At 37.9% G+C, this 26,926-nt stretch overlaps 1 protein-coding gene across 1 annotated transcript in view; it reads right to left on the minus strand.

The window, feature by feature from the left end:
• Nucleotides 1–26,926, minus strand: part of SNTB2 (syntrophin beta 2) — a 109,123-nt gene that overhangs the window by 17,994 nt on the left and 64,203 nt on the right. The window contains exon 4 of the mRNA XM_025920772.2: nt 17,407–17,549. Coding sequence (XP_025776557.1) covers nt 17,407–17,549 — 143 coding nt within the window. The remainder of the gene's footprint in view (nt 1–17,406; nt 17,550–26,926) is intronic.

Consider the following 26,926-nt stretch of genomic DNA (forward strand, 5'->3'; position numbering starts at 1 on the left):
ATTTATTTATTTATTTTGGGAAGGCGCATAAGTGGGGGAGGGGCAAGTGGGGGGGACAGAGGATCTGAAGCAGGCTCTGCACTGACAGGCTGACAGCAGTGAGCCCGATGTGGGGCTCGAACTCACAAACTGCAAGATCATGACCTGAGCTGAAGTCAGGACACTCAAACGACTGAGCCACCCATGTGCCCTGGAATTTCTTTGTTAAATGTTTGGTAGAATTTATCAATGAACCCATGTAGGCTTGGTGCTTTCTGTTTGGAAGACCCTACACTTTTCACAAATATTAATTAAAAATGGATGTTAGATCTAAATGTGAAATGTAAAAGTATAAAATTTCCAGAAGACATTAAAAGAGAAAATCTAGGTGATCTAAAAAGATACAACACCAGGGGCGCCTGGGTGGCTCAGTTGGTTGAGCGTCCGACTTCGGCTCAGGTCATGATCTCACGATTCATGATTTCGAGCCCTGCGTTGGGCTCTGTGCTGACAGCTTGGACCCTGGAGCCTGCTTCGGATTCTGTGTCTCCCTCTCTCTCTGCCTCTCTCTCTCTCAAAATGAATAAACATTAAAAAAAAAAAAAAACTTTAAAAGATACAACACCAAAAACATGATCCACAAAAGAAAAAAGGTGTTAAGTTTGACTTCATAAATTAAAAACTGCTGCTCTTTGAAAGACACTGCTAAAAGAATGAAAAGACAAACCAGAGTAGGAAAAAATATATGGAAAACAAATACCTGATAAAGGACTAATATCCACAATAAACAATGAACTCTTAAAATTCAACAATAAGAAAACAAAAAAACCCAGGTGAAAAATGGGCAAAAGACTCACTTCTTAGTATATATCCAAAAGAAGTGAAATCAGACTCCTGAGATATTTTACATCTATGTTCACTGCAACATTATCCACAATAGCCAAGAGGTGGAAGCAACTTAAATGTCTACTGACAGATGAATGACTGAAGAAAAATGTGGCATTTACATACAATAGATTATTATTCAGCCTTAAGAAGAAGGAAATCCTGTCATATACTATAACACACAAGAACCTTTTAGATATTATACTAAGTGAAATAAGCTAGTCACAAAAAGACAAATACTGCCTGACTCTACTTACATTAGGTATCTAAAGGGGTACAACTCAGAAACAAAGTAGAATGGTGAGTTGAAGCCAGTAAGTCGTATCAACTACTGTGCATCTCAAGGGTTTCAATGAAATGCTTACGTGAACATTTCTTCATCTAACTCCTGGTTGACTGGAGCAGGGACCATTATTTCTGATAAATGTTGTGCCTGGGTACTTTGAACTTCAGTCTGTTCAGAGAGCATATATTTTTTAGGCTGTGCACATTATGATAAGAATGAGGCATAATTAATTTCTATTCCTAAAGTAAATAGCCAGTGAAAACTGATTTTCTAAATTTTGAAGCTACTCGACTGTAACTCTTCACTTCCATTCACTTGAAATGTGATACTGTTCCATTATATTAAAAAAACAAAAAATGATGTGCCATCTTTTTACTTAATTTTTTGCTTGTTTTTATTTTTATTATTTTTTAAAATGTGTATTTACTTTTGAAAGAGAGAGAAAGAGAGCACAGCAGGGGAGGGACAGAGACAGAGAGAGAGACATAGAATCCAAAGCAGGCTCCAGGCTCTGAGCTGTCAGCACAGAGCCCGACGTGGGGCTCGAACCTATGAACCATGAGATCGTGACCCGAGCCAAAGTTGGACGCTTAACTGACTGAGTCACCCAGACACACCTTTTTGTTTGTTTTTAAATGTTTATTTCTTTTTGAGAGAGAGTGTGAGCGTGAGCAGTGGGGGCGGGGGGGGGGGGGGGTGGAGAGGGGAGAGAGAAAGGGAGACAGAGGTTCCAAAGTAAGCTCTGTGCTGATAGTAATGTGGGGCTTGAACTCACCAACCATGTGATCATGACCTGGTTAAGCTGGATGCTTAACCAACTGAGCCACCTAGCTACCCCCATCTTTTTGCTTTAAAAAGTGAGTTCAAGCTCATTTGTGGGGGGCTAGGTAGTGATGCTCTTGAAATACTTTTAGATGTAACAAAATGAGAGCCTTAACTAATGTTTTGGGGAGAAGGTTCAAATCAAGTATGAGGCAGCAATGAAACAAAGTACAGAAGAGAAAATACTGAGAAACAATTAGCAAAAAACCCTAGAGTTTCTATCATACATTGTATATACTCTGTCCCATACTTTTTTTTTTTTTAATGTTTATTTTTGAAAGAGAGACAGACTGCAAGTGGGGAGGGGCAGAGAGAGGGGAAGACAAAGAATCCAAAGCAGGCTCCAGGCTCTGAGCTGTCAGTACAGAGCCTGATGTGGGGCTTGAACCCATGAACAGTGAGATCATGACCTGAGCTGAAGTCGGACACTCAACCGATTGAGCCACCCAGGCGCCCCCCATGAGATTTCTTTTTCTTTCTTTTTTTTTTTTTTAAATTTTTTTTTCCAACGTTTATTTATTTTTGGGACAGAGAGAGACAGAGCATGAACGGGGGAGGGGCAGAGAGAGAGGGAGACACAGAATCGGAAACAGGCTCCAGGCTCTGAGCCATCAGCCCAGAGCCTGACACGGGGCTCGAACTCATGGACCGCGAGATCGTGACCTGGCTGAAGTCGGACGCTTAACCGACTGCGCCACCCAGGCGCGCCCCCCAATGAGATTTCTTAAGAACAGAGTTTCAAGGACAAAGACATGTAACATTCATGAACTAAAAACTATTTTTAGATACAAGGGAAAGAGCAGAATATTGTCTAAGAAAGTACTGAGTGTTAACAAAATATATTTTAAAAATCCCTTCAACTAACAGTGAAAAACTTCCCATGAAGAAAAAATCTCAAGCCCAGATGGCATTGCTGGTGAATTCTACCAAATATTAAAAAAAAAAAAAAAAAAAAAAAAAAAGAATTAATGCCAATCTTTATGAACTCTTCAAAAAAAAAAAGACAAAGGAACACTTCCCAACTCATTCTATGAAGCCAGTAGTACTCCAATACCACGCAAATATCCTCATTAAAATACTAGCAAATTCAATCTAGCATAACCAAATAAGATCTATCCTGTAAGTGCAAGGTTGGTTTAACACCTGAAAATCAATATGGTAATATACCATATAAACAGATAAAGGACAAACCCACATGATCATTGTTATTAGACATGGAAAAAGCATTTGACAAACCCCAAACCCTTTCATGAAGAAAATACCCCAAAAACATGGAAGAGAATTTATTCAACCTGATAAAGGGCATCTATGAAAAGCCCATAGCTAACATCACACTTAACGGTAAAAGACTTAATGCTTTCCCATTAAGATTGGGAAACAAAGATGTCTGTTTTTGCCACTTCTATTCAACATTTACTGGAGATTTTAGCCAGAGCAACGAGGCAAGAAAATGAAATAATAGGCACCCAGAATAGAAAGTAGTACAACTACCTCTTATTTGAAGATGGTATGATCTTGTACATAGAAAGTCCCAAGGAATCCACTAAAAACCTATTAAGCTAATAAGTTGAACAAGAATGCAGATCAAGATATAAAAATTAATGTCTTGATTATATACACTACCACCAAACAATCTAAAAAGGAAATTAAGAAAACAATCCGAGGCGCCTGGGTGACTCAGTTGATTAAGTATCTGACTCTTGGTTTTGGCTCAGGTCACGATCTCATGGTTAGAATTCGAGCCCCACATTGGGCTCTGTGCCACTGTGTGGAGCCTGCTTGGGATTCTCTCTCTCTCTCTGCCCCCCTCCCTCCCCACGCCCCCCCCCACCCCGGTCTTTCTCTCTCTTTCTCCCATCCAAGTACTAATCAGGTCCAACCCTGCTTAGCTTCTGAGATCAGACGAGATCGGGTGCGTTCAGGGTGGTATGGTTGTAGACTCTGTGTCTCTCTCTCAAAAATAAATAAATAAACTTAAAAATTTTTAAAGGAAACAATCCATTTAGGAAATAAATTTAGCAAATGAAATATAAAACTTATACTCAGAAAACTACAAAGCATTGCTAAAAGAAATTAAAAACCTAAATAAATAAAAAGATACACTGTGTCACAGACTAGAAGATAATATTTTTAAGATGGCAATATTCCCTAAATTGATGAACAGATTCAATGTGATCTCTACCAAATTTCACGTCTTTTTGTTTGCAGAAATTAACAAGCTGATACTAACATCCAAATTAAAATGCAAGGGACTCACAATCACCAAAATAATTTTCAAAAAACAAAATTGAAGGATTCATACTTCTGATTTCAAAACTTACCACAGGTATATAACTGATAGTCCAGAAAAAAAAAAAAAAACCACTTACAGTTATGATCAATTGATTTTTGCCAAGAGAGTTCAATGGAAAAAGAATAGTCTTTTCAACAAATGGTACTATGATAACTGGATATTCCCAAGCAAAACAATGATATTTGACCACTACTTCATACTATACACAAAAATTGACTCTAAGAATTAAGTGTAAGAGTTATAAAGCTTTTAGAAGAACACAAACGAGTAAATTTTTGTAACCCTGGACTAGGGAAAGCCTTCTCAGATTAAGACACAAAAATGAGACACAACATATGAGAAGACTGAGAAATTGGACTTTATCAAAGTTAAAAGTTTTTCTGCTTCAACATTTTTTTAAATGTTTATTTACTTTTGAGAGAAAGAGAGAGAGACACAGAGGCATGAGTGGGGTAAGGGCAGAGAGAGGGAGACACAGAATCTGAAGCAGGCTCCAGGCTCTGAGCTGTCAGCAGAGAGCCCAATGCTCGGCCTGAACTCAAAAAGCGCAAGATCATGACCTGAGCCAAAGTCAGACGCTTAACCAACTGAGTCACCCAGGTGCACCAAAAGCTTTTGTGTTTCAAATGACACTATCAAGAAAGTGAAAGACAACCCACCGAATGGGAAAAACATTTGCATGTCATATATTTAATAAGGTATGTGTCTACAGAATATATAAAGAATTCTTACAAATGAATAATAAAAAAGCAACCCAGTTAGAGGATCAAGGATTTGAATAGATATTACTCCAAATAAAATACACACATGCCCAATAAGTACATGAAAAGATGCTCAACATCATTAGCTATTAGGGAAATGCAACTTAAAACCATGAGGATGAGCTACAATGTATCATGCTAAGCGAAATAAGTCAATCGGAGAAAGACAAATACCATATGATTCCACTCATATATGGAATTTAAGAAACAGAACGGATGAACACATGGGAAAGGGGGGGGGGGGAAGAGAAGAGAGGGAAACAAACCCCAAGAGACTCTTAAGGATGGAGAATAAACTGAGGATTGACAGAGGGAGATGGCTGGGAGATGGGCTAGATGGGTGATGGGTATTAAAACAGGCACTGTTGGGGTGCCTGGGTGGCTCAGTTGGTTAGGTGTCCGACTTTGGCTCAGGTCATGATCTCACGGTTCGTGGGTTTGAGCCCTGCATCAGGCTCTGTGCTGATGGCTCGGAGCCTGGAGCCTGCTTCGGATTCTGTGTCTCCCTCTCTCTCTGCCCCTCCCCTGCCTGCTCTCTCTCTCAAAACTAAATAAAAACATTAAAATTTTTTTAAATAAATAAAAATAAAAAGGGCACTTGTTGGGGTGCCTGGGTGGCTCAGTCGGTTAAGCATCCGACTTGAGCTCAGGTCATGGTCTAGCAGTCTGTGAGTTCCAGCCCCACAATGGGATCTGTGCTGACAGCTCAGAGCCTGGAGCCTGCTTCAGATTCTGTGTCTCCCTCTCTCTGCCCTTACCCCACTCACGCCTCTGTGTCTCTCTTTCTCTCAAAAGTAAATAAACACTAAAAAATAAATAAAATAAAATAAAATAAAATGACATAAAATAAAAAGGGCACTTGTGATGAGCACTGGGTGTTGTATATAAGTGGTCAATCACTGAATTCTACTCTAAGTGGTTTCATGTCTCACATTGAGGTCTTTAATCCATTTTGAATTTATTTTTGTGTATGGTGTAAGAAAGTGGTCCAGTTTCATTCTGTTTGTGTGTTGCTCTCCAGTTTTTCCATCACCATTTGTTGAAAAGACATTCTTTTTCCCACTGGATATTCTTTCCACCTTGTTGAAGATTAATTGGCCAAATAATTGTGGGTTTATTTCTGATTTTTCTCTTCTGTTCCATTGATCTATAGGTCTACTTTTATCCCAATACCATACTGTTTTGATTACTACAGCTTTATAATATAACTTGAAGTCCAGAACCGTGATGCCTTCAGCTTTGCTTTTCTTTTTCAAGACTGCTTTGGCTATTTGGGGTCTTTTGCAGTTCCATACATATTTTAGTATTCTTTCTTCTAGTTCTGTAAAAGATGCTGTTGATATTTTGATAGGGATTGCATTAAATGTGTAGATTATTTGAGTAGTATAGACATTTTAACAATATTTGTTCTTCCAATCCACAAGCATGGAACATCTTTCCATTTCTTGGTATCGTCTTCAATCTCTTTCATCAGTGTTTTACAGTTTTTAGAGTACAGGTCTTTGACCTTTTTGGTTAGGTTTATTCCTAGGTATCTTATTGTTTTGGTTGCAAGTGTAAATGGGACTGTTTTCTTAATTTCTCTTTCTGCTACTTCATTATTAGTATATATAAATGCAACAGATTTCTGCACATTGATTTTTGTGGACTGTGATTTTACTAAATTCGTTTATTAGTTCTAGCAGTTTTTTGGTGGAGTCTTTTGGGTTGGCTGCATAGGGTAGCACATCATCTGCAAACAGTGAAAGTTTTACATCTTTCTTACCAATTTGGATGCCTTTATTTCTTTTTGTTCTTATTGCTATGGCTAGGACTTCCAATACTATGTCAAATAAAAGTGGTGAGAATGAACATCCTTCTCTTGTTCCTGACCTTAGGGGAAAGCTTTCAGTTTTTCCCCATTGAGTATGATGTTCGCTGTGTGTTTTTCACATAAAGTCTTATTATGTTGAGGTATGTTCCCTCTAAAACTACTCTGTTGAGGGCTTTTATCACGAATGGATGTTATACTTTGTCCAGTGCTTTTTCTGCATCTACTAAAATGATAATATGGCTTTCATCCTTCCTCTTACAGATGTGATGTATCACATTGATTGACTTGCAAATGTTGAAACACCCTAGCAACCCAGGAATAAATCCCATTTGATCATGGTGAGTGATTTTTTAAAATGTATTGTTTAAGTTGGATTGCTAGTATGTTGTTGAGGATTTATCCATCTTTGTTCATCAGAGATATTGGCCTGCATTACTTTGTGTGTGTGTGTGTGTGTGTGTGTGTGTGTGTGTGTGTGCGCGCGTGTGTGTGGTGTCTTTGTTTTTTTAAATTTTTTTTAAATGTTTTATTTATTTTTGAGACAGAGAGAGACAGAGAATGAGCAGGGGAGGGGCAGAGAGAGAGGGAGACAGAGAATCCAAAGCAGGCTCCAGGCTCTAAGCTGTCAGCACAGAACCCGACATGGGGCTCGAACTCACAACCTGCGAGATCATGACCTGAGCTGAAGTCGGACACCCAACTGACTGGGCCACCCAGGCGCCCCTGTCTGGTTTTGATATCAGGGTGATAATGGACTCATAGAATAAATTTGGAAGTTTTTTTTCTTCTATTTCTTGGAATAGTTTGAGAATAACAGTTATCAACTCTTTTTTAAATGTCTGCTAGAAATCGTCCAGGAAGGCATCTGGTCTTGGACTTTTGTTTGTTGGGAGTTTTTGATTACTGATTCAGTCTCCTTGCTGGTAATTGGTCTGTTCAATTTTTCCATTTCTTCTTGCTTCAGTTTTGGTAGGTTATGTGTTTCTGGAAATTTATCCATTTCTTCTAGGTTGTCTAATTTTTTTAGCATATAGTTTTTCTTATATTCTCTTACAATTATTTGTATTGCTGTGGTGTTGGTTGTTATTTCTCCTCTTTCATTTGTGATTTTGTTTGAGTCCTTTCTCTCTTTTTATAAGTCTGGCTAGAGGTTTATCAATTTTGTTGATCTTTTTAACAAATCGCTCCTAGTTTCATCGATGTGTTCTGTTGTTTTTTGGTTTCTATATCATTTATTTCTGCTCTAATCTTTATTATTTCCTTCCTTCTGCTGATTTAAGGTTTTGTTTGTTCTTCTTTTTCTAGTTCCTCTGACTGTAAGGTTAGGTTGTTTGAGATTTTTCTTGCTATAAACCTCCCTCTTAGAACCACTTTTGCTGCATCCCAGAGATTCTGGACCATCGTGTTTTCATTTTCATTTGTCACCATGTAATTTTTTATTTCTTCTTTAATTTCCTGGCTGACCCATTCATTGTTTAGTACCATGTTATTTAACCTCCATTTGCTTGTGCTCTTTCCAGATATTTTCCTGTGGTTGTAGTTTCATACCAGTGTGATCAGAAAAGATTCATGGTATGACTGTGATTTTTTTAATTTGTTGAGACTTGTTTTGTGGTCTAATATGCGATCTAATCTGGAAAATGGTCTATGTGTACTTGAAAATAATGTGTATTCTGTTGTTTTAGGATGAAATGTTCCAAATATAAATGTTACATCAATCTGGTCCAGTATATCATTCAAAGTCACGCTTTCCTTATTGATTTTCTGTTTGGATGATCTGTCCATTGATATAAGTAGGGTATTAAAGCTCCCTACTATTATAGTGTTACTGTTGATTAGTTCTTTATGTTTGTTATTAACTATTTTATGTGTTTGCATGCTTCCATGTTGGGTGCATAAATATTTACAACCGTTATTTCTTCTTGTTGGATTGTCCTCTTTATTATTATATAGCATATAATAAAATACTTTGTTATATACTTTGTTAATATACTGACAGACTTGTCTCTTGCTACAATCTTTGTTTTAGAGTCTGTTTCATCCAATATAAGTATTGCTACCCTGGCTTTATTTTGACATCCATTTGCTCAACAAGTGTTTCTCCAACCTGTCACTTTTTTTTTTTTCAACGTTTTTTTTTTTTTTTCTTTTTTTTTTTTTGGGACAGAGAGAGACAGAGCATGAACGGGGGAGGGGCAGAGAGAGAGGGAGACACAGAATCGGAAACAGGCTCCAGGCTCCGAGCCATCAGCCCAGAGCCCGACGCGGGGCTCAAACTCACGGACCGCGAGATCGTGACCTGGCTGAAGTCGGACGCTTAACCGACTGCGCCACCCAGGCGCCCCTCCAACCTGTCACTTTTAATTTGTAGATATCTTTAGGTCTGAAATGAGTCTCTTGTAGGCAGCACATAGATGGGTCTTGTTTTTTTTACTTATTCTGTCATCCTATGTTTTTGGAATGAGGCATTTAGTCCCTTTACATTCAAAGTAAAGTGGGTGATGGGCATTGAGAAGGGCACCTGTTGGGATAAGCACTGGGTGTTATATGGAACCCAATTTGACAATAAATTCTATATTAAAAAAACACAAAGTAATAATTGATAGATACATATTTACTGCCATTTTGTCACTTGTTTTGTGGTTGTTCTGATAGTTTTTCCCTGATCTTTTCGTCTCTTGCTCTCTTTCATGGTTTGCTGGCTTTCTTCGGTGATATACTTGGATTTCTTTCTCTTTATTCTTTACATATCAATTACTAGTTTTTGATTTGTGGTTACCATTCAATTTGTATATAATATCTTCCGTATATAGCAGTCTATATTAAGTTGATTGTCACTTAAGCTTGACCACACTCTTGACTCCCACTGCAACGTGTTAGGTATATGGTGACATATTTTTTTTACATCCTTTTATTTTGTGAATGCCTTGACTGATTTTTACAGATATGCCTATTTTTACTGCTTTTGTGTTTCTTACTTTTCATACTCATAGTCTTTCCTTTCCTCTCAAAGAATCCCCTTTAACATTTCTGGAAGGCTGGTTTAGTGGTCATGACCTCCTTTAGTTTTTGTTTGTCTGAGAAACTGTTTATCTCTCCTTCTATTCTGAATGATAGCCTTCCTGGATAGAGTATCGTGGCTGCAGATTTTTCCCTTTCAGGACTTTGAATATATCATGCCACTCCTTTCTAGCTAGCAAAGTTTCTGCTGAAAAATGGGGTGTCCCCTAGTATGTAACTATCTTCTTTTCTCTTATTGCTTTAAAATTTTTTTTCTTTATCATTACTTTTTGCCACTTTAATTACTATGTGTTTTGCATGAACCTCGCTGGGTTGATTTTGTTGGGGGATCTCTGTGGCTCCTGGATCTCGATATCTGTTTCCTTCCCCAGGTCTGGGAAGTTTTTAGCTATTATTTGTTCAAATAAACTTTCTGCACCCTTTTCTTTCTCTTCTTCTGGGATCATCACTATAATGTGAATGCTATTGTGCTTGATGGAATCACTGAATTCCCTAAGTCTATTCTCATTTTACATAATCTTTTTTTTCTCTAACCTGCTCAACTTGATTACATTCATTACTCTGTCTTCACGGTCATTCATTTGTTCCTCTGCTTCCTCTAGCTTGCTGTTTATTCCATCTAATGAATTTTCATTTCATTTATTGTGTTCTTCAACTCTGGTTCTTTTTTATCTCTTTGTTAATGGTCTCACTCATGTCCTCCACTCTTTTCTCAAGTCTATTGTCTATCTTTATGACCATTACCTTAAATTCTCTATCAGGCATATTATTGATCTCCATTTCATTTAACTGTCTTGCTGTGATTTTGTCCTGTTCTTTCATTGGGGACATAATCCTCAGGCTCATTTTTTTTTTTTTTAATGTTTATTCATTTTTGAGAGACAGAGACAGAGTGTGAGCAGGGGAGGGGTAGAGAGAGAGAGGGAAACACAGAATCTGAAGCAGGCTCCAGGTTCTGAGCTGTAGCATAGAGCCTGATGCAAGGCTCCAACGCATGAACCACGAGATCATGACCTGAGCCGAAGTCAGATGCTTAACCGACTGAGCCACCCAGGTGCCCCCCTAAGTCTCCTCATTTTGTCTAACTCTCTGGGTCTGTTTCTCTGTGTTAGAAAAGCCAGAGATGCTCTTCAAAGTAGTGGGTGGGGCATGTACATTTAACAAGGTGGCACCAGTCCTCTTCCACAGGGGATGTGCAGCCATTGAGGACACTGGGGCCAGTGGGGGCCACCTCAAGCCTGTGTGGTTGGAGGATTAAGGTTTAAGGTGCATGCAACCTCCCTGGAAGGTGGCCAACTGCCACCACCAGGACCAAGGCCCAATAAAATGAGCAGGTTGGGAGACATGGTGTTGAAGTTTATGCAGGTCTTCTACAGGAGGGGACCCAAAGGCAAGTGTGACAGGAAAGGGTGGATAGGTGGCTCAGTCAGTTGTGTCTGACTCTTGATTTTGGCTCAGGTCATGATCTCATGATTCAGTTCATGAGATTGAGCCCTCCATCGGACTCCATGCTAACAGTGCAGAGCTTGTTTGGGATTCTTTCTCTCCCTCTCTCTCTCCCTGCCTCTCTGCGGCTCACACTCTCTCTCCCTCTCAAAAATTCTTTTTATTAAAAAAGAAAAGGGTGGATCCACCGAAGCACAGGGTGAAGGGGTGGCTTGTTATAAGCAAGTTAGGTAGTGAGTAGTGATGGCCGTCTGTTTATGCTGAGGGGCAGGGGAAGGAAATGGAGAAATGGCACCTATAAGCTCCTTTGTTCCTGGAGGGGGTCTCTCTGCAATCCCTGCCTCTCTGGGACCTGCTTGGAGATAAGTAAATTACTCTCCCTCCCATATGACCCAGGTGTTTTTCAAACTGCTGCTTCTACACTGGATCTCCTTGGGTGTTTCTTGTGCTGTCTCTATAAGGGTGGGGTCTCAGCTTCCTACAGCCCTTGGGGCTTTCCCAGAGCCAAGCCCACAGATTTTCAAAATTCCAAACTTTAAGCATGGCTGGTTATAAGAACTCGTGAAATTTAGTCCCTCAGTTTCAAAGCCAAATGTTACGGGGATTTGCCTTTCCTGTGCAGGCTTCCTGACGTGATAGTCTGTTTCTTGCCCTTCTCTGTGCCTGTGGCTCCCTCTCTACTGCAGACAGCCAGGGTCCTTTTAGCTCCCCACCATGTCTCTGCCCTTTCTACTCTCTTCAGTGTAGCCTCTTCTCTACCTTTAGTTGTGGGGTTTGTTCTGCAAGCCCTTGGATCGTTTTCTGTGTTATCTACATTGATGTGTTATCTAGTTGTATCTGTGGGATGAGGTAAGCTTAGGATACTCCCACTCTGCCATCTCTCCGTAAGTTGTTTTTCTCAAGTAAAAAATGGCAGTCCATGAAAAAACATAGGTACTTAAACCAGCAACTCCACCACACACTTGTTTTTCTTTGAGACAACTATCATACTACAGTACATAGCAGAGGTGCTTTGTGAGTACTTCCCACCTCATCTTACAGAATATTAAAAATATGAATATTCAAGGGTTAAGATTAAATAAACTCATAATTCGTACTGCTCCAACAAAGGCACTTTGAGGTTAAACTGGCATTCCCCATCTCCTCCCGCAAATCTATACAGTTTGGTGCCAACTGCCTTGATTCATGCTAAGGCACCAGCAATTTTACCAACTCTCTACAAATATCAACAGGGAAAAAAGCAAATAATATCTTAGTATTACTATGAAAACAGTTCTCAACTCACAGACCCCCTGAAGAGGGGATCCTCAGAGGTCCATGAAAATATGCTTAGAGAGCTGCCTCCCTGAGCTGGTTCCTATAGAACCAACATGCCAATTAAACATGAATTATCTCAGCAAGAGTTACGTAGGTTTCAAAATTACTCCACATATGATCCAAGTAAGATAGAGCATGGGGAAAGTGCCAGGGTGGATTCTACCACATTCAGTTTGATTGTTAATCCCATGACAGACGTTAAAAAATATAAAGTCTAGGAGAAATTTTCCTACAGGTTTTGATTATGAAATATCTGGCAGAAGAAATCTAATTCAAACCAGCTGCGGACTCTTGCTGAGCAGCAGTTGGTTAGAACATACTGCCAAAAGGCCCCCTTTAGTGGGGAGGCCAGATGAGCTCATGCAAAGGCGTTTTAGCAGCTTTTGTCCCCTAAGTCCCATAAGCACAACACCACTTCAATTTTCCACACTGTAAAGTAGCCACACTTTCTTTGGATCTTTTTCTCTTTCAGTCAAAGATCAAAGTTTATAGGAAAAGACTACAAAATGCACATCCTGCAAAATCCACAGCCTTTTTAAAACCATTATGTTTTTCTACCTGTGTCACGTTTCTGACTTACTCTCTAGAAATAAGTAAAATAAAATTAAATAAATTAAATAAAAATTCTCTTCATTTATCACTCTCATATTTTATTTAATTCGTCACCAATGTGAAGTACTAGCTATTAGGTACACAATACACATACACACACCTTGGTTTCTAGGAATCTGTAAATGTGCAAGCCAATAAATGATGTTAATTTATATTACTCTAGCAACATTCTTTGATTTTTAAACCACAATTAACTCTTATCAGGGACCACCTACCTTTGTGGGTAATCAAGGTCCTTGATTTCTTTTCCTTTCCTATGTCTTTATACTATCTTTTTTTCTTTGTCTCATCTACTCATAAGAACATTTTCCAAAGTATTAGAATTAGTGAAAGTGAATATTCAGCCCTTTCTCATTACTCATAAATCTCAAACCCTCCCTTTCCCCCCACACTAAAAAGACATAAACGTACCACTTTCTGGCCTTGCTTCTCTCTGCGGGATACCTCCTGGTCTGGTTCCAGCCTTTGGTTTCTCTCAGTGGCCAAATTCTACCCGCTCTGGGAGGCAGAGGATGATTAAGCCCCACTTAATTCTATCTCGCAGTGACTTCAACCAGTTCCACCTGGCTGACAAGGCCACATGGAAAAAATAAACCTCTCATCTGCCTGCCATCTTAGTTCCTAATCCCCTGGTACCTCCTGAACAAGGAGGAAAGAATCTCTACTGTTAAATTAATTAAACCTCTTAAGAAACAACATGTTCAGAGAGCTACAGGCTCCACCCATTTAATTGATGGCCAAGTTCAATTTGCATGTCTAGGTTGATCCAAATAATACATTTTAGTTCCTTAAGTTTAACATGAAACTTTCTCTACTTACACAAACTAAGTTCCTCTTTTAACAATGGAAACAAACCATTTATACATTTTACACAGAATTTCTCTTTGACAGATTTTCACTCAATAATAAATAATAATTATAATTAAAGCAGCTAACATTGACTTGAGCATTTACAATGTGTCAGGTACCATTGTAGGCATTTTACAAGTATTAACTCATCTAATACTCACACCTACCCTATCTCATTAGGATTCACTTAATAAATTAAAATTCTACAGCACAAAAAGGTTAAGTAACATGCTGCCAATTACCTACTATACATGGCAGAATAGGGACTCAAACTCAATTTATTAAGGATTGGTCTTAGTCTCTTCTATTACATCTTTGGATTTGGGGGGCAGGGGGAGGAGTTGTTTTAATTATAACAGCTTTACTGAGATATAATTAATGGCTTTCAGTATTTTCAGAATTGTGCAGTCATCACCACACTCAAGTTTTAGCACATTTTCGTTACCCCCCAAAAAAGTCCTATACCCCTTAGCCATCACTTCCTATTTCTCCCAACCCCTGCCCCTTCCCTGGTAATGAATAATCAACTTTCTGTTTCTATAGATTTGCTTATTTGGGCCATTTCACATAAACTAAGTCATGCAATATGTGGTCTTTTGTGTCTGGCTACTTTCACTTAGCATGTTTTCAAGGTTCATCCACATTGCAGTGTATTCTTTTTTACTGATGAATAATATTTCATTGTATGGATATACCACATTTGTTTACCACTTGGTAGACACTTGGGTCATTTTCATTGTTTGGGTGGTATGTATAATGCTGTTATGAACATTCCTGTATAAGTTTTTGAGTGGACTTATTCCTTTTGGTCACTCAATGTTTAGCCTTGCGAGGAACTGTCAGACTGTTTTCTACATCAGTTGCACCATTTTACAATCCCATCAGCAGTGTATGAGGGTTCCATTTTCTCCACAGCCTGGTCTACACTTGTTTTATAATTATAGCCATCTTGTGGGTAGGAAGTGGTATCTCAATGTAGTTTCAATTTGCATTTCCCTCATGTTGAGCATCTTTTCATGTGCTTATTGCCCATTTGAATATTTTCTTTGGACAAATGTCTATTCAGATCCTTTCCCCATTTTTAATTGGTAATTTACATTTTTATTATTGAGTTGTAACCGTCCTTTTATTTTCTAGATATAAGTCCCAAATTAGATGATTTACAAATATTTTCCCCCATTCTGTGGGTTTTTTCACTTTCTTGATGGTGACATTTGAAGCACAAAAGTTTTTAATTTTAATTAAGACCAATTTATTTTTTCTCTTGTTCCTTATGCTTTCGGTGTCCTATCCAAGAAGGCTCTGCCTAAACCAAGGTCATGAAGATAAACTCCTGTATTTTCTCCTAAGAGTTTTAGAGTTTTAGCTCTTAAAACTTACTTATCTCTTTTCCCTATTTGCAACTTAATGCCACACTGATAGTATACATAGAACCACCCCATTTCCTTCTTTAGTACGAAGTACTTTTGGGATCTAGGCCCTGTATGTCAATGGCCAGAACTTATCTGTTTATAGGACTGTACCTTCTAGTATTGAACTCATCTATGGGATGTCACAGATTTCTGCTCCATGCCTCCAGTGACACACAATTAGGGAAATGTGTAAGGATAAAGCTACCCTCCTTGCACTGCACAATCATAACTGAAGTAGAAGCTTCTTCCATAAAATTTAAACTTAAGAAATCTCGATAGTCATATTCATAAACTCTAAATTTTGGGAAATACAGATTTAATTGATGTAATTATAACTACTGATAGGTCTACATGTTTTCATAGGATTCCTGTCAGACTCCCAATGTAACCATGACCAAGAAACTATAATTTAAGTAATAGAATTGAACTCAATTAAGATTTATTGAGGGCCCACTATATGCAAAGCATCATGGGAGTGCTGAGATGACAAAGTCATAGTTCTTGACCTCAAAAGGTATAATTTAGTGGGAATTAAAAAAAATCTGGAGGGGGGGAACAAAACCAGAGAAACTGATAAATTCAGTCTTTCTGCAGGACCCTTATGTCCTCAAGGAATTAATGAGGGCGCACCTGCCTAATTCTGAGGCTCAACAAATCTTTTATCACTATACTGTGATCTAGGTGCTCCAGCTCTAAATTACAGAGAAATTCCTAAAAGCTATATAAAAATTATATTTTTATGAGGGGCACCTGGGTGGCTCAATCGGTTGAGCATCCGACTTCGGCTCAGGTCATGATCTCACAGTTTGTGGGTTCGAGCCCCGCATCAGGCTCTGTGCTGACAGCTTGCTCAGAGCCTGCAGCCTGCTTCAGATTCTGTGTCTCCTTCTCTCTCTCTGCCCCTCCCCTGCTCATGCTCTGTCTGTCTCTGTCTCTCAAAAATAAATAAATGTTAAAAAAATTTTTTTTAATTATATTTTTATGAAAATGGCATATATAAAAGAACTTGGCAAATTGAAGGAAATCCTATAAAACGTGCAAGTCTTCCTATAATTTAAAGAATATTCTTCTTCACATGAATCTTTGTCTACTCAAAGCAGGAACCCCATCATCCCCCTGACCCCACAACCACACTGCTCCCTGGGGGACATACCAGGGGTGACTCTATCATTTAGCTTTTTTTTTTTTTTCTACCCAATACTTTTCTGTGGAGCTCCTTCTTAATGTGTAATTTTTGAGTTACTTCAAAACTGGATTATTTTTTTTAAGCCCAAATAAAGCTGAATGTGAACATGTTTTCTAGTCTCACACTAGTTTCCAGTTACATCTGAAGATATCTTGGCTCCCGAATCTACATATCTCTATTCTTTTCCCTTCCAACTCTCCACATCTGGCATGCTAGAAACATCCTGTTGCTTCAGGTCAAATCAATGTTTATTTGCTGGCACCAAAACTGTGTGCTCTTATGCCAGAGACAGAATTGAAGAATATTTTGGCTGAGTTATGTGGTTTATCCACAGTACCACATTCTGGTTTAAATGATTTCATCACTCAGTCAAAAGGCTGCCACAATTTCAGTGGTTTTCTAGTCACAGTCAATAAAGTAAAGGAAGAAAAAAACCCTACTATTTATCTTCATGACTAAGCAAGATTTGAAGGGAGCAATTAGGAATCTGCTTCAACAACTTAAAAAAAATGCTAATGAAAGAAAACATTTATTCTGAGCTAGGAGCTGCAAAATAATAAGGTTGTGAAAGATAAGTTTTTGTCTCAACCAACTATATCTCAACCAACAACTTAAATGCTATTTTAAAAAACGAAGATAATAGAATTCACCTTACATTTTTTTTAGGTTTAGAGTAGGATAGCTATTTTTTTTTTTTTTTTTTTTTTTTTGTCATCAGACTTACCTTGTAGCAACAAGGGGGTAGCTATGACATGGTGATGCCCAGGCATCCCTTGTCCATGGCATACAGTCATAAAGCAGCAAATCCTTCTCAGTCACAGCCATAAGGACAGGTCTCCACTGTTGTCTTCCACCATCTAGCTTTGCCTGTTACAATGGTAAAATCCAGAAAGCAGAGCTAACTATAATGATATATAGCTGTAAAAGTCCCTTCAGTGATGGTCTAACATTGTGGGTCTCCATTTTGTTCCCTGATCCTAACAGACTTGAGGAACAGGAAACATCCCATCAGGTTCCTTTCCACTGGCTGGGATTCTCCAATAGGAGTGTGAGGTGGACTGTGCAATCTGAAAAAAGCTCTCCCAGAGTTACAGACATTATCTAGTGATAGGACTCTGTTTTTATAGAGTTGCCCATTATATTTTAGGAAGTTTCTGTTTCTGTTTTAAATGCACCATTGCATTTACGTACATAAAAGTTCAGTTAACTCTGTGAGGGCTTAAAAATGTAGGAAAACAACTACTCTTTATCCATACTGTCAAGGACCCAAAGCCAAAAAGCAAAAGACGATGCTCAAGAAAAGCCCTGGTATATCAAAAAATTTCCCCCATGAGATGAGGAACAGGGAATGCTTAATGATAGTGTTATTTTAACAACGATCCTTCAGCTATCACTGGTGGCTTCAAGGAGATATCGAACTGATGAATCACTTATCTCTCAAAGAGTTATCTTTAAAGCTACTTCTTATTTTTTCTTCCTTAATGATTTCTGAAGGTAATTTGGACATGTCAGAGCACCTTAAGAATGTATCTATAATCTGAAAAGTGGCCTGAGTGGTTCGGTTCTGTGTTATAACATCTATTTACGAGAACTTTCCCCTCATAGTTACAGCCATCAGCTAATTCCAGGAGTTGGAAATGAATTCTATCCAGGGAAATGCCTCATGTTCTTGGATGTGCTGAAAGCACAAAAGGTATGACCCAACTCTGAGATTCCAGCAAAGTACTGTAGAAATAGTTATACTTCTCTGGACAGTGAACCCAAGCTTTCTAAGATTCTATATTTAGTCTATGGGTAACTCTGGAGGGAAAATATCAGTTCTAAAGAGGTTGTCTTGGATTCTTACATTTTTGGGTCAAGATAACCCAAAGGGATTTCTAAGTCTTTGTCTCTGAGATTGTTATGGATAATACTGCAGTAGGAAAGATACGGTAGTCTTCCCTAGGCATGGTTTTGCTTTTCACGATTTCAAAACCTACAGTCAACCATGGTCAGGAAGCAGATAATCCTCCTTCTGATGTATGGTCAGAAGGTCAATCATTGCCTAATGCTATGTCATGATGCCTACATCATTCACCTCACTTCACCTCATCACACAGGCATTTTATCATCTCACATCATCACAAAAAGGGCTAATACAGTACAATAAGATATTGTGAGAGAAAGAAACCACATTCATATAGCCTTTATTATAGTATACTGTTATAATTCTTCTTTTTCATTATTAGCTATTGTTAACCTCTTACCGTGCCTAATTTATAAATTAAATTTTATTACATGTACATAAGAATAGGAAGAAACATTATATATATTTTACATTCAGTGCTACCTGTGGTTTCAGCCATCCACTGGGGGTCCTGAAACAGATCCCCTCACTTGGGGTGCCTGGGTGGCTCAGTCTGTTAAGTGTCTGACTTTGGCTCAGGTCCTGATCTCACAGTTCATGAGTTCAAGTCCCACAGCAGGCTCTGTGCTGTCAGTGTAGAGCCCACTTCAGATCCACTGTCTCCCTCTCTTTGCCCCTTCCCAGCTTGTGTGCGCTCTCTCTCTCTCTCAAAAATAAATAAACATTAACATTAAAAAAAGAAGAAATATATCCCCCATACAGAAGGGGAACTACTATAACATAAAATCTATCTTTCAAAGAGGTTAAAATAGCAACCTGACTTTTTAAAATTAACTTTTCCTCTCAGTTACAAGAGAGATTTTAAAGGCTCGATCAGAGTATATGCAGCTGGAAAACCCAAATTAAATGCATTTCTTCCCATAGAAGATATTTTAGGCAATAAAAGAAAATCGCTATTATCAATAGAAACAATATCCACTTTTAAGATAGAACTTTTTGTTCAACTAACAACTTTTAGGGGCACCTGGGTGGCTCAGGCAGTTAAGTGTCTGACTTTGGCTCAGGTCATGATCTCATGGTTTGTGAGCGCGAGCCCCGCCTTGGGCTCTGTGCTGACAGCTCAGAGCTTGGAACCTGCTTTGGATTCTGTTTCTCTCTCTCTCTCTCTCTCTCTCTCTCTCTCTCTCTCTCTCTCAAAAAATGAATAAGCATTAAAAAAATATTTTAGAAGACCCACAATTTTTCAAAACTATTCTTTGGACCTTTGGAGTCAGTGTTTGGAGAAATTCTTTTTCCTCTTCTACTTACCATTGTAGAAAAAAGAAACGTCAATTTAAGTCATTCTGTTTGCCTATTCGCCTGAAGTTATAAGGATACTATTTGCTCTCACTGGAGTCAAAATGCTGCCTGCTAGAGACAGCATGTGTTTTTGTTGTGGTAGCAGTCCAAGCAGCCTTGGGGCTCCACTATTAAGGTTTTGGCCAGAGAAAAAAGGGATACTAATGTTAGGGTTCTGGTCTCTTTGGGTTTCAACACCCACACATACACACACCTGGCCAAACAACAGCCTTCTCCAGATTTTATTTTTTAATAAAGTTGTAGAGCACTAAACATGAATAACTAACAGTTACTATTCATTCCCTAAATCCTTAATCCTATAAATCAATCTTTTTGATAGGTGATGTACTTCTGTTCTTTATTTTGTTATTAGGATAGAAAACAGAGAAGAAACTAAATAAACCATTCCAGTAATGCTGATTTAGTGTGTATGCTCTAATTTGAGTCTTTACACATTTTGAGAATGATCAGGAACAAAGCTGTGGAAACAAAGCTTTCTTTGGCTGTCTTGTCTTTTCTAATGAATACTCAAAAGCCTAAAAACTACTGGTCTTAAAGGTAAATACGTCCCCCATTTGGTGGACTTAAAATTCTCTTTTAAGACTACAACCAACTAAAAAGTAAACTATCAGTCACATAAAAATCAGTATCAATGAAGAGACAGAAGTCCCTATGCAGAGAAGAGCTTATCTATTGGTTATCAACTACCTGTATTATAGGTTTTCCCTGTTTTAAGCAAACTGAGTTTTTAACAATGTGAAATAACAAAAAAGATAAATGAGAGACTATTTAAAGTTAAATTAATGATCCTTCCTAAATTTATCCCTGTAAAATGACTATTTTTTCTAAGTACAACTGAAACAACTTCATGTATACAAGATTTTCAATAAATATATCTCATGCCAAAAGAAATGCTTATCTATATTGAAAAGATTATATAATATAAAATTATTTTGACCATTTTCACACTCAAAGAATTAAACAATGTTCCAATTAGAAAAGTTTTGGCATTTGCTTAGTCCAACCTTTATCAGATACATAAACTCAATATAACACTTCTGAGAAATGTATCTAGTCTTGCTTGAAAACCCTATACTCTGATTTGGGTAACCCCCCAAAAAAGTAAAAATCAAGAGTATTTTAGAAATAGTACTTGGAATTAGTTCAGTGGTATGATTTTTCAAAGTGATTAAACTTTCTCACTTAGTATTATTTCCCAAACTTGAGCTTGTGTTCTTGGATAATATTTTATAGTTAGTGACTTCTCTGCTTTTCTTATACATACGTATAAACATACACAAAAAAATTACTGAGCATCTACAGTATACATAGCATTAGGCTAAGTTCTTTGGAAGCAGGAAAGATTTGGGGAAAAAATGTGCTCCTGTGTTCTAAGAGCTCAAAATTGATCGGAAGACTCATCACATAAATATGGCCCATAAAGTACATATTGTAATGAACTGGTGGCTTTATTTTTCTCCTTTCTACTTGTCTTTGTGTAGCATAAACTAAATTAATTTCACTTTGAAAGTCTGACAGCTCTCATGTATTGCTGGTGGGAATCTGATGGAAGGCAATTTGGCAACATTTATCAAAACTACAAATGCATATACCCTTTTTAAAACATTACGTCCACAAATTCTTTACTACTCTTCCCTTTAAGAGGTGGAACCTTTGGGTGTAGAGTGAACTTAGTAACTTGCTGCTAATGAAAAGAAAAAAAGCAGAAGAAACTAGGTCAAAAAATGGCACTGTGGCTTCTATCTTGTTCTTTCTCTCAGATCACTCACTCTGAGGAAAACAAGTAGCTATGTCTTAAGGACACTCAGGAGGCCCTGCACCAAGGCCTCCATGGCAGATAAGTGAGGCCTTCTGCCAACAGCCACGTAAATGAATCATACTAGAAGCGGACCTGCCAACACCCCAGTCAAGCTGTCAGATGACTGCTCCCTCGCTAACAGTTTGACTGCAACGTCACAAGGGATCCCAAGCCAAAATCACCCAGTTATACCACTCCCCTATTCCTGATTTTTAGAAACTATATGAAGTAAATATTTATTTTAAAGCCACTAAGTTTTGGAGTCATTTTTCATATAGCGATAGATAATTCACACACCCTGGGGCCCAGCACTTCTGGAGATTTCTTCTCCAGGTATAGAAATATCCTCTACTTTCTAAGCTCTCAATATCCAAATACAGGTCAGTTACATTTTTGGATAAATCCCTTACTAACAAAAGTTTTACTACTCACTCCTGTAAACTTAAGAACCAAATATATTCAGATAATACAGGTTCCCTTATTATCTGGTATATATGAACTTGGAAACCAAAGACCATGGATCGCATATGTATGGAAGGATAAACTACAAGGTCGTTCACAGTACCATCGTCTATAATGGCAAAAGATTGTAACAAAACTGGGAGGAGTGCTTATTTAATTATGGCCACACAATAGAAAACTATACAGTTATGAGAAAGAATGCTCTCTCTGCACTGATACGGAAAGATTGCCATGATATATTAATGAAAAAAAAACAAGGTATAAAGTAGTATGCATAATATGTTGTCTTCTTTTATAGAAAAAAAGAATATGTGTTCATATTTGCTTTTATTTGCATAAAGACACTCTCAAGTGATTGTCTGGAAGGGAATGAAAGTGATTACCTCTCTAGGGGAAAAGGGTGGGAATTGGCTAGATGGGGGACAGAAAGGAAAGTAAGACTTTTCACCTATTAACTTTTTATTCTGACCTTTGAACCATGTGAATGTATTACCTTTTAAAATCATGAACATTTCTAACATGGCTGAAAGCACAGCACAATTACTACTCAATTGAGTTTTTCAATCAGCATATAAAATTTTATGTATGTATGTATTTATTTATTTATTTTAAATGTTTATTTATTTTTGAGAGAGATTCAGACAGAATGAGAGTGGGGAAGGGGCAGAGAGAGAGGGAGACAGAGAATCCGAAGCAGGCTCCGGGCTGTCAGCACAGAGCCCGACGCGGGGCTCAAACCCACTAACTGTGAGATGATGACCTGAGCCAAAGTCGGACGCTCAACGACTGAGCCACCCAGGCGCCCCTCAGCATATAAAAATTTAGAAGCAATGAACTTATGTAACTCAACACCCAAAAAACAAATAATTCAATTAAAAAATGGAGAGAAGACATGAACAGACACTTCTCCAAAGAAGACATTCAGATCACCAACAGACATAAAAAAGATGCTCAACATCACTCATTATCAGGAGAGTGCAAATCAAAACTACAATGAGATATCACCTCATACCTGTCAGAATGGCTAAAATAAAAAACACAAGAAACAACAAGTGTTGGCAAGGATGTGGGGGAGAAAGGAACCTTCATGCACTGTTGGTGGAAATGCAAACTGGTGAAGCCACTGTGGAAAAGTATGGAGGGTCTTAAAAAAATTAAACACAGAACTACCCCACAATCCAGTAGGATTGTAATACTACTGGGTATTTACCCAAAGAATACAAAAATACCAATTCAAAAAGATACACACACCCCTATGTTTACAGCAGCATTATTTACAATAGCCAATCTATGGAAGCAGCCCAAGTGTCCATTGACAGATAACTGATTAAAGAAGATGTGGTACAGGGGTGCCTGACTGGCTCAGTCAGTAAAGTGTACAACTCTTGATCTAGTGGTTTGAGCCCCACGCTGGGTGTAGAGATTACTTAAAAATAAAATCTTAAAAAAACAGATGTTGTATATATATATATATATATATACACACACATGTATACACATACATATATATATACATATACATATGTATATACACACACACACACACACACACACACACGGAATATTATTCAGCCATAAAAACAATGAAATCATGCCATTTGCAATGACATGGATGGACCCTGAGTATATTACCATGCTAGGTGAAATAAGTCAGAAAAAGACAAATACCATAGGATTTCACTCATATGTGGAATTTAAAAAATAAAACAAATAAACAAAGGGGAAAAAAAAGAGAGAGACAAATCAAGAAACACTTTTTTTTTTTGAGGATAAAAAGTGCATTTTATTTTTTTTTAAGTTTTTAATTCCAGTTAGTTAACATACAGTATTATGTTTCAGGTGTAATTCAAACAATTTCATACATGACCCCTGTGCTCATTACAACCAGTGCACTCCTTAATCCTCATTACTTATTTTACCCATCCCTCCCTCACTTTCCCTCCAGTAACCATCAGTTTGTTCTCTATAGTTAAGAGTCTGTTTCTTGATTTGTCTTAGTTTTTTTCCTTTGCTTGTTTATTTTGTTCCTTAAATTCCACATGAGTGAAATTATATGGTGATTTGTCTTTCTCTAACTGGCTTATTTCACTTAGCCTTATACTCTCTAGCCCCATTCATGTCATTGTAAATGGTAAGGTTTCATTCTTTTTTATGGCTCAATAATATTCCATTGTATCTATATACCACATTTTCTTCAGACATTCATCTATTTATGGATGCTTGGGCTGCTTCCATACCTTGGCTACTGTCAATAATGCTGCTATAAACACAACAGTGCATGTATACTTTTGAATTAGTGTTTTTTGTATTCTTTGGGTAAATACCCAGTAGTCTGATCATAAGGTAGTTCTATTTTTAACTTTATGAGGAACCTCCATACTGTTTTCCACAGTGGCTGCACCAGTTTGCATTCCTACCAACTGCACAAGTGGTCCCCTTTCTCTCCACATCCTTGCCAACACCTGTTATTTCCTATGTTTTTTATTTTAGCCATTCTGACAGGTGTGGGGTGTTATATCTCATTGTAGCTTTGATTTGCATTTCCCTGGTGTTGAGTGATGTTGACCATCTTTTCATGTGTCTGTTGTTGGTCTTCTTTGGAGAAACGTCTGATCATGTCTTCTCTCCATTTTTAAATTGGATTATTTGCTTTTTGGCTGTTGAGTTTTAGAAGTTCCTTTATATTTTGGATACTAACCCTTTATCGAATATGTCATTTGCAAATACCTTCTCCCATTTGGCTACTTTTTAGATTTGTTGATTGTTTACTCTGCTGTACAGAAGCTATTTTTTTTAATTTTATTTATTTATTTTGAGAGAGAGAGATAGAGCACGTGAGCGAGCATGAACAGGGGAAGGGCAGAGAAAGAAGGAGAGAGAGAGGATCCCAAGCAGGCTCTATACTGTCAGCATGAAGCCCAATGTGGGGCTCAACCTCACCAACAGTGAGATCATGACCTAAGCTGAAATCAGCAGTCAGACACCTAACTGACTGAGCCACCCAGGTGCCCCGGTGCAGAAGCTTTTTATTTTGATATAGTCCCAAGAGTTTATTTTTCCTTTTGCTTCCCTTGCTTCAGGAGACATATTTAGAAAGGTGTTGCTATGGTCAATGTCAGAGAAATTACTGCCTGTGCTCTCTTCTAGGACTTCTATGGTTTCATGTCTCACATTTAGGTCTTTAATCCATCTTGAATTTATTTTTGTGTATGGTGTAATAAAGTAGTCCAGTTTCATTTTTTTCATGTTGCTGTCCAGTTTTCCCAGCACCATTTATTGAAAAGACATTCTCTTTCCCACTGGACATTCTTTTTGCCTTTGGTGAAGATTAATTGGCCATATAATTGTGGGTTTATTTCTGATTTTTCACTTCTGTTCCATTGATCTATAGGTCTACTTTTGTCCCAGTACCATACTGTTTTGATGACTACAGCTTTGTAATATAACTTGAAGTCCAGAATTGTGATGCCTCCAGCTTTGCTTTTTTTTTCAAGACTGTTTTGGCTATTTGGGGTCTTTTGCAGTTCCATACATATTTTAGTTTTCTTTGTTTGAGTTCTGTGAAAAATGCTGTTGATATTTTGATAGGGATTACATTAAATGTGTAGAGTGTTTTGGGTAGTATAGACATTTTAACAATATTTGTTCTTCCAATCCACAAGTATGGAACGTCTTTCCATATCTTGGTGTCATCTTCAATCTTTCATCAGTGTTTTACAGTTTTCAGAGTACAAGTCCTTGACCTCTTTGGTTAGGTTTATTCCTAGGTATCTTATTACTTTGGGTGCAAGTATAAATGGGATTGTTTAGTGTATAGAAATACAATAGATTTCTATAACTTTTTTTTTAATGTTTATTTTTGAGAGCAAGAGAGAGTGATCGAGCATGAGCGGGCAGAGAGAGAGAGAGAAAGAGAGAGAGAGACAAAGAATCCGAAGCAGACTCCAGGCTCTGAGCTTCCCACACAGAGCTTGACGTGGGGCTCGAACTCACGAGCTGTGAGATGATGACCTGAGCCGAAGTTGGATGTCCAACCGACTGAGCCACCCAGGCTCCCCAAAATGCAACAGATTTCTGCACGTTGATTTTGTAGACTGTGATTTTACTGAATTCGCTTATTCTAGCAGTTTTTTGGTGGAGTCTTTTGTGTTTTCTAGAGTATCACATCATCTGCAAACAGTGACAGTTTTATTTCTTCCTTACCAATTTGGATGCCTTTATTTCTTTTTGTTGTCTTACGTCTATGGCTAGGACTTCCAGTACTATGTTGAATAAAAGTGGTGAGAGTGCAATCCTCGTCTTGTTCCTGACCTCAGGGGGAAAGCTTTCAGTTTTTCCTCATTGAGTATTACGTTCAGTGTGGGTTTTCCATATACAGCCTTTATCATGTTGAGGTATGTTCCTTCTAAAACTACTTTGTTGAGGGCTTTATCATGAATGGATGTTGTACTTGTCAAGTGCTTTTTCTGCATCTACTAAAATGATCATATGGTTCTTATTCTTTCTCTTACTGATGTGATGTATCACATTGATTGATTTTCGGCAAATACTGAATCATCTTAAAACCCCAGAATAAATCCCACTTGACTGTGGGGAATAATTTTTTTTAATAATATTGTTGAATTTGGTTTGCTAGTATTTCATTAAGAAGTTTTGCATCCATGCTCATCAGGGATATTGGCCTGCAGTTCTCTTTTTTAATGGTGTCTTTATCTGGTTTTGGTATCAGGGTAATGCTGATCTCATAGAATGAATTTGGAAGTTTTCCTTCCTTTTCTA

The sequence above is a fragment of the Puma concolor genome, chromosome E2 (assembly GCF_028749965.1).
Source record: "Puma concolor isolate L17-30 chromosome E2, mPumCon1.1.hap2, whole genome shotgun sequence".
Classification (NCBI taxonomy): domain Eukaryota; kingdom Metazoa; phylum Chordata; class Mammalia; order Carnivora; family Felidae; genus Puma; species Puma concolor.